General features: G+C 38.9%; 1 protein-coding gene across 3 annotated transcripts; it reads right to left on the bottom strand.

The window, feature by feature from the left end:
• Positions 1 to 603: 603 nt before the first annotated feature.
• Positions 604 to 7,796, bottom strand: LOC106300086 (probable phosphoinositide phosphatase SAC9). Of its 3 annotated transcripts, none has more exons than XM_013736153.1 (14): positions 7,711 to 7,796; positions 7,346 to 7,429; positions 6,678 to 7,261; positions 6,424 to 6,556; positions 5,023 to 6,242; positions 4,833 to 4,940; positions 4,574 to 4,744; positions 4,210 to 4,452; positions 3,623 to 4,063; positions 2,623 to 3,426; positions 2,040 to 2,237; positions 1,466 to 1,921; positions 1,148 to 1,381; positions 604 to 1,064 (listed from the first exon to the last, which is right to left on the bottom strand). In XM_013736153.1, exons 2-14 carry the CDS (start codon positions 7,362 to 7,364, stop codon positions 783 to 785), a joined length of 4,893 nt encoding a protein of 1,630 aa, XP_013591607.1. In that variant the 5' UTR covers positions 7,365 to 7,429; positions 7,711 to 7,796; the 3' UTR covers positions 604 to 782. The 3 variants fall into 3 exon arrangements, with proteins under 3 accessions (XP_013591607.1, XP_013591606.1, XP_013591609.1); XM_013736152.1 differs by having other exon boundaries at positions 6,678 to 7,264; XM_013736155.1 differs by lacking the exons at positions 7,346 to 7,429; positions 7,711 to 7,796 and having other exon boundaries at positions 6,424 to 6,546; positions 6,678 to 6,764.
• Between the last annotated feature and the right edge of the window lie 925 nt (positions 7,797 to 8,721).

The following is an 8,721-nucleotide window of genomic DNA, read 5'->3' on the forward strand; positions in this document are numbered from 1 at the left end:
CTTTTTTCATAATCTCATTTAAAAAAGAAACCCATAATACACTTGTAGGTCCGACCCTCAGAGGAAGCCAAAGAAGTAAGAGCTTTCGACCTTCATAAATATATATTTGGTTCGTCCATCAATGTACAAAGTATCATTCAGCTTAGTGGTATAAATGTTGGTGTTTATATCTCAATAACATGGGTTCGAGCCATGGACTTGACACTTTTTCACACTTTTTAATATTATAATATAGATTAGGGGATAAATATATCAACAAAATATAAACTGCCTGAGGAAATTACTTTGGTTAATCATATTTTGAAGAGAACATGATTTATTATTCTATTATAAATTATGGTAATTATTATGAAAAAACATTTTTTAGAAATTATGTCTAACATTTAACTTATTTATTTCTATTAGTTTGGACAATGGTTAATAAACTGTTTTTTATTGGATTAAAAACTCGGACTTTGTAATACTAAGCTCATAAGTCCTCTTCGGATATTTTTGTATGACAGTTCGAATCCAGTTTCGGTTTTTCCGGTTCGGATTTAGGTAGGTACTTCGGGTTGGAATAAAAACGCCCGTGCCTACCTTGTATTATAAAAACATTAATGATCATCCAACAAACCACAATTTTATAGACCTGCTGCAACTAGTTTAATACTTGCAACACCAAACAAGAACATACAAAACACAACAAGCTAACTTCTATAAAAAAGCAATAATAAGAAAACAAAATCTCAGACCAAAAAGTATGGATCGAGCCAAGTTACATCCAATGAAGAGAGTAAAAATCAGACAGAAGAAAGGCTAGCCCATTTGCCTACTTCATAAGGATCAGCATAGTAATATAACTTGATCCTGTTTGCTAAAGACAGTCCTGCAGCAAAAGGAGAAGCCTTACCACTCAAATCATCACTCTCCGCTGGATCATCTACGAAAGCTGCAACATCTCCAAGCAGCTTAAACGATACTCTGCGTGCTTGAACTTGCTTAGGGAAGTCAAAATACATCTGTGTTCCAACTCTCGCCTCAGGCAATCTGTATTCCGCGAGTGTCACCATTTTGTACTGGTCCTGCAGATACATTTTCATGTCCAAATGATAAAAGTTATTTGAGTACTTAACAAACGGCTGGAGAGTGTGTGTGAGATAGATACCTGAAGAACAGATACTTGTATGTACAAGACGGCTGGAGAGACGTGTCTATCTTCCATTATGATACTCATCGGGTCCCAAATGTCAACTACATCTGAAGAAGGCGAGTGGGTTACACGAGGCTTTATGGCGTTAAAAGCATCTAAACGAAATCCAGCAGCTGAAGGTGAACCAGGTTGCAGATAAAGTTCCAGGACTAAATCATTGTTCATCGGTCTCTCAGCCTCTAGTGGTATCTGAAAGACAAAAGAAAAAAAAAACAAAGATTAGAGACAATAGTGGAAATGCCATATAAAAAGGCGAAAAGAATCAGCACTAACCAGAAATCTATTCAAACGTGGGGCTCTGTCCAGCCAGTTTCTCACGCTCATGCTTTCAACGCTTTGTAATGATGCAACCGTTTTGTTACTCACGGTGTTTCCGCTGACCAAGATGCGTTTCGCATGAAGACAAGGTTCACTCTCGATGGTTGCTCCGAAAGAGGCACGCCGAGGGATTGCCGCAAAAGGGTTCTCATCCAAAGACAAGAGATTGATGTTTCTGTCTAAACTAACAGAGCTAGATCCAACCCCAGGAAGACGCAATGTTACCCATATAATCCGGCAACGAATAGGCTTCTTGAAAGCAAATTTTATATGCCTAGGTGCTCTACCCTCTCTACCAGGCTTTTCTGGACCGTAAAGCTCAGGGGAAGATCTAACAAAGGACTGTACATCCCACTTTCCCATCAATGTCCGTGCTTCCCTATTTATGTCGTTGCTCGCCCAAATTTGGACCTGCAGGGAAGACACATAAAAGGTTGGAATTGAGTGATATCATGCCATTACTATGGCAACATTGTCACTTAAGTAGAAGATAACAAGAATTCAACTGAAGATAGAAGAGTCAACTTACGGTAGGAGCATCGGCATCAGAGTAACCACATGGACTAACGAGCAGAATCACACTGTTGACATCTGAAAGGCTGTTGAGAATGATGACAGCTTCGACAGAGTTTGAAGACGGAGGAGCCTTCCAATATGAATTACTTGAAGCAAGATTCAGAGGGGTGAGCAGTGACAAAAATGGTGCTGAATCAGTCCCAGTTTCGACCTGCATTGCGTTATGCAAATATGCAAAACAGAGAAAGGAGGATTAGGTCACATATGATCCATGAAGAGATTCAGGAATTGACCAACAAGCTAGTTCCATTTAGGGCAAAAGAAAATGAGCAGCTTTTGAAACACCATCAGGAATATATCAAATCTTGGATGTCATAGAACAGCATTTTGAGGATAAAGTTCCATCACAAAGCAAAACATCCAATGCAATAAAATGATATAGGTATAGAAATTTTGGAGATAAAGAGTTAGACAACTCAAATCAAAACCAAAACAGAGGGACTAGATGATACATTGAAACATCTAACTACTTAAAACCTTAAGAACAAAGGAACGAAGTTCAGCCACAGGTCTTGTGTAAGAAAGAAATAGATCACCTTATGTAAGAAGCTTGCATATGGGAACTCAGCAAGTGATTCCTCTTGACCCAGAATTTGACTAAGGAAATTAAAGTCTTCTTGATTAGGAGAAGGTTGACCTCTAACAGCAAGATGATTTGTAATGTTAGATACAAATACTTCATTCAGAGCTTCCCGACCAGCTTTATCAACACGACCACTTCTCCGCAAGCTGACCAAGACCCTAACATAATCTACAATCAAGGCTTCAAGTACTATCTGGCTGCAGCATTTTTTACACATATAATGATCTGAACCTATTGAAGTAGCAGAGACATCTGCAAGACTTCCACCTCCACTCGCAGTGTCCCTGGAGTATGATTTTGAAAGCAGAAGAGCTCCTTTTCCAGCACAACAAGTCTTGCAAGCTTTTTTCATACACTGGAAACACAAGAACACTGACCCAGACTCTCCTCCCAGGCTCTTGGTAGAAGATACAACTGAACTTTTCTTGACCTCGGCTCGGACTTGACACATTCCACCATCACAACCCTCACCAATCCCGGTAATGTTCCAGAAATCTATCACATTATTTTCCAGCTTCCCTAGACCAATAGAAGCTATAATTTTATCTTCAAGAGAAGCCTGGCCCAGAACTGCAAGTGCATTTGCTATTCTGCACAATCTTGCAATATATAACTCGTCCTGAGAAGAGTTTGGGTTAATGGTAGCAGGATCAATTCCAATTGATAACAGTGCCCTATCTCTTTCTGCTGCAGAGATATTTAGACGTAGACGCTCAATTTCAAGCTTCATAGCTTCTACAAACTCGAGTTTCTTTCCCTGTATGGCATCAGAAATGCATGAATTAAGTTTACACTCTTAAATGGTACTTTAAGATGAAAAATAACATTTGAGAAAAAAGACTAAATCACGAAAAGAATCATATGATCAGAAATAGTTTGTGGCAAGAGGTACTTGCATCTCCAAGAACCATTTTCCCTCTCCAAGTTAAATTAGTAAGGATGAAGTAGCATACCATATTTGGACCCACAACGGACTTCAGACAATTTAAGTACAGATGAGAAGCACTTTCTCGAGGACTTTTATCTTGTGGAAAAGACACGCCAGGAGCAGTTTCAGAGCCACTATATTCAACAACTGCTTGGTCTAAGAAATCAAGCATGTCGTTGCCACCACTTGCAATAGATTCCACCGCTGGTTGTGGGAAGGGGTCAGATGAAGAAACCTCTCCTGTCAAAAGGTCAAGCAGATTACTGGGAAAAGGATCTTTCTGTTGTACTGGTGTAGACACAGTTTCAGTCTGTAAAGATTTTGCAGCAAAGGGATTCATGTCAGAACAAGATGAAAAAGGAAGTTCATCTTCTTTTGTTTTCCTTGCAATTTCAGCCAATCTTCCTCCAGTACGATCGGAAGTAAACATTCCTTTCCATGGAAGAGAGATTCCAAGGACTTCTATCTGCAACACAACCACAATGCAGAGAAAGTGTTTGTTTTAAACTGTTTTTTTCTTTTGATGATGGCTAATCATAAACCCAAACTAGTTCAGAGCATGATCAAGCTAATAGATAAATCATCAATTTCAGCCTGGAAGGTCGTTAGTACCTGACCCAGAGTCATAGGGATTCTAACAGAACCAGCTGGATAAAATGTAACAGAAACTACACGGGTCAAGAAATCCAATTGTCCTTCTAATTCTTCAAAATCATACAGCAGTGACAGACTTGACGTATCTTTTTCATAAAGACGCGCACCAGCTCCGGTAATAGCCATGTCCTCAGAACTAATTGGCCCTGGTAAGGGTATCACAAGATTTGTGCCATTTGCACACCGAGGTATTGAAGCACCCTGTCCACAACATAATTACAGGCAATTGGTTATCCAGCTGAACTATTTGCATGTAAGTCTGCATGATCTCCTCCAAACAATAAAAGAGAAGGGACAAGACCTAGGCTAAAAGAGAGCCAACCTCAACAACTAATTTAAGATCCTCTATGTGGCGTCCAGTTCTCACGTCCACAGTGGATGGACTTGTCAAATCATCCGCACCATGGGATATTGTCAGTAGAAGTTGACATACGTGGCAAGGCTCACTAAGATAGATAAATAATTCCATAACATCTGCAGCTTGTGGGCATACCTGCAGAGTATAAAAGCAGGCATATGTTTTAGCTCAAGTTCTCCACTAGTGAGAACTAAGAGGTAATGTTATATCCAAGAGGAGGTACCCAAGTTATATCTTTCTTCTTGGTACTCAGTAGACTGGACCCGTCACTGGAACTTTCGGACATGTTAGGTACAGGTTTGAGAAAGAAACCACCTGGTCGAGAAAGTACCTGACATGAAAATAGCTTCAGTGAGCAATAGACTGAGACTCCAAAAAGTAACAAAAACTCTTCAGTGAGCCAGTTTGCTTACATGTAAAGGCTGTACAGGAATTGATGGAAGGTGCTTGAAAAGCCTCATTCCCAGAAACATCTCCAGCTGCTTTTGCCGTGAACTATCAACCATTGCATTTTTATATCTTCTCTGTAGGGTAATTTTCATGTTTTTCTGTGCTGCAGAAAACTGTTTAAACGCTCCTGATTCTTCACTGAAGATATTGAGAACTTGGCTGTGCATAGCCTTTGAGCCAGTATAGAGGGTTGCATGGATATCACCTTGTTGCAGAAAAAGATCTGCTAGCTCAGAGACAGGAGATAAGATAGTTGATCTCTTAAACTCCTCAAACCTCATGTCAAATCTCTTCCATGGTTTATCAGGACACGGATGACTCCATGTTGTTGTCTTAGTATTGTGGTCTATATAATACGATTTTCCAGTGACTGCATCAGCTCTTTTTTCCCATCCCGGTGGAAGAGGAGCATTATATCCGCCTTGGCTATTAGCAGAATTATAACCATACCCAAGATCAGTATCAAGAGATATTCCCAGCCTTCTACATTGCTCCACAAAAACTTGAAGACCACCGAAGAAACTAGCAGCATTTGTTCGATCCAAAGAATCAGCGCAGTTGAAACGTATCACCCCATTTTGATGCGATCTCAAACAGAAGGCACCTTCAACGTCATCAACACAGATCACCTCACCTCTGCAATCTTTCAGTCTCTGCCGTGAAGGCAAATAGTCACCTTCAGAGATTCCTATAGCCATAGTTGGAGACTTTAGATACATCCACAATCCTTCAATTGTTTGCTGTTCCCCTTTTAATTTCACACTTGCATGCCAATCATAATTTATCAAGTGAACACGAGTATAAGGAAGCTTTCCACTGGATTTGATGAAGTTCATCGATTCTTCAAAATGCTGAACTAAGATAGATTCTGACTTCCCTTCTCCATTTCTTAACAAGTTAATGCATACAATAGGAACAAAAGCCTTTTTCTTCTGGCTTTCCCCAACTGATGCATCTAGGTTCCTAGTATCATAGCGGTTGCTTAACCGTTGGTAATACTCTGTGCTTCCTTTATACGGATCCCTATCTGCCACATAAATTTCTGCTTCTGCTGCGGTCATCTTCAGCTCTGCACCCCACCATATTGGTATGGTGCCACGTCGCCATATGTATGAGCTAAAAGCAATGCTCTGACCATGCTTTTTAGGTGTCCATACAAGCTGCTCACACTCAACTTCGTTACCTGCACTACACATATACTAAAAAAATTAGGCCCTAGTCAAATCCAGAGCCATTCTTCCAGACAGCCATTGCTTTTGAGAGTGCCATAAGTAAGAAGGCATACAAATACCCAGGGTTTGCTAACTAATGGAAGTGTTAGCGACAGACAAAAAAATAATAGAGGATTTTTGGGAGCATCTCACCAGTGCCAGAACATGAATTTATGCCTCTAGCTAAGTAACGAGTCCCTGGATGAAGCCTGCTACGACGGGCCATTAGAGCAACAATACCTTCTAACTGTCCTGAGCTCCCAAAAGTTCTATATTCTGCAAACCCCTATAATTGAATAAGAATACATGATGCGATGTCACATCATCTTAAGAATACGAATTCAAATGCTTTTGAGAATTCAAAATCTGATAGGTTGATCAACCCTCATTAATAATTAAGGACGAACCTGCAGAAGAATGACGCAGTGTTCAGACAGCCCAATATTCTTAAAAGGCACAGACAACCATCTATTCCAAACGAATTCATCATCAGGGTTATCCACTGGCATACGGCTTGGGAAGGGCCTAGTGACGTCCCTAGTCTCACAGAAGAAGTGCTTCCCGTCGATGTCAAGCTCTGTCAACTCCTGAACATTCTTGATCTCACCTTTCCCTTGAGCCTGTGGATTGTAAAGCGGTATTTTAACCCATTGGCTCTCAACCACCGTGTACACACATCCTCCACCAGGCAGATCAGGAACACTCGGATTCAGCTTGGTGGCAACAAGAAGCATCCCAAAGCTCCCCAACGCAGCGTAACCGAGAATCGCCCTGGCGTAAACCAAGCTTCTATAACCTCCTCTTGATCCATTAGTGATGTAATCTACAGCTTCACGCTCGGACTTGAAAATGTCAAGACCAGGCTTACCATTGTAGCGCAGGACACCAGTGGTGGGATCGATGTAGATAACGTGAGTGTCAGACCTACTGGAGATGACATAGACTTCACCAGAGTCTAAGGTGACAACAACTATAGATGTCTTCTGACCACCTACTGGAATGAAAGCAAGACATTAGCGAGAAAACCAAAAAAGATTCCATCTTTCGATGATAGACACAGAGAAACATGACTCACCTGGTGGATTCAGATCCATCTGAGCTCGGGAACAAGCTGAGATGGTGCCCTCTTGACAGCTTCACGGATCAAGATGTTAACAATCTAGAGAAACCCAAAATGCAGCATAGTTAGTTTCTATATACTTGACGCTAAATAGAATTCAACAGTGATAGATCATATTCCTAGAAAACTTCTACAAGATCACTGAGAAAGAAAGGTTCAAGTTTTTCCCACAAAGTCGTGGTTTTTATTACTATTATAAGAAAATCTGAGTGACAGAGATCTGAGAGTTTAAAAATAGCGACGGAAATCGAAGATTCATATCTCGAAAAATCATAGAAATGGGATAGAATGATTATTCATAAGAGAACGAACTTACTCACCTTTGCATAGAACATATGAAGTTGCAGAGATGATCAGATGCAAAAGTTCATAGACGAACAAGAGAGACGAGAAATTGGGTATAACTCACCCCACGGAACAAAAACGAGCATAGCGTGACACGTGTAAAATGTGTAATCGATTTGTGAAAAAGGGTACAAGTTGTTTAGAACTTTAACATTACCCGCACATGAGACAAGTAATAAAAGGAGAATATAAGTATTCGATAGAGTATCCACGTATGCGAAAATAATCGGCCAATGAGAAACTATATTTTTACTATGTCACCTTCAATAGCGAATAAAAATTTATAAACTGGAAAAGTTTAAATTTGTTATAAACCAAAAATTTTTTTTCGTGAAATATATTATTTATATAAATATAAATATATTTTTTATTTACATAATAGTTTGTAAAAAAATATTTAGTGTAAATAAATAAAATACTAAAATAAATTGGGTTGGTTTTCAAATTTCACAAATAAAAAATATTATTTGTAAACTTAGAAAATAATATGTCAAGAATATTCTTTTTCGGGAGAGAAAATAGAAAAATACATCGGAGACAAATCCATCTCTATTACGAAATTCCTCTATTGTAGAGAACAAAAATAGAGGAATACATTGGAGATGGTTTAAGGCATGACCGACGTAAATGATCGACGTTGAAATTTCAGCTTTTTTAATTCTACTATTCTAATGTTTCAATATAATTTGAATATTCTCTTTGCTTTATAATATAATGGTTTAAAAGTATTTTTTTTCACTATATAAATTGTTTTTATATTTCAATGTAACTTTATACTTATTGGATATTGTGTGGCCAATTAAATTACGTAAATTATTCTGTAATTGATTAAATTTATATATTATGAAATTCCTCTATTTTAGAGAAAAAAAATAGAGGAATATATTGGAGATGGTGTAAGGCATGGCCGACGTAAATGATCGACGTTGAGATTTCAGTTTTTCTGATTCTTACTATTCTAATGTTTCAATATAATTTGAATATTC

Source organism: Brassica oleracea, chromosome C6 (assembly GCF_000695525.1).
Source record: "Brassica oleracea var. oleracea cultivar TO1000 chromosome C6, BOL, whole genome shotgun sequence".
Taxonomy (NCBI): Eukaryota; Viridiplantae; Streptophyta; class Magnoliopsida; order Brassicales; family Brassicaceae; genus Brassica; species Brassica oleracea.

Coding starts and splice junctions, on each gene's coding strand:
- LOC106300086 (XM_013736152.1), bottom strand. Junction 6,243..6,423: donor AAATTCATGTTCTGGCACTG/GTGAGATGCTCC, acceptor TGTGTAGTGCAG/GTAACGAAGTTGAGTGTGAG. Junction 4,453..4,573: donor ATCTTAAATTAGTTGTTGAG/GTTGGCTCTCTT, acceptor TGTTGTGGACAG/GGTGCTTCAATACCTCGGTG.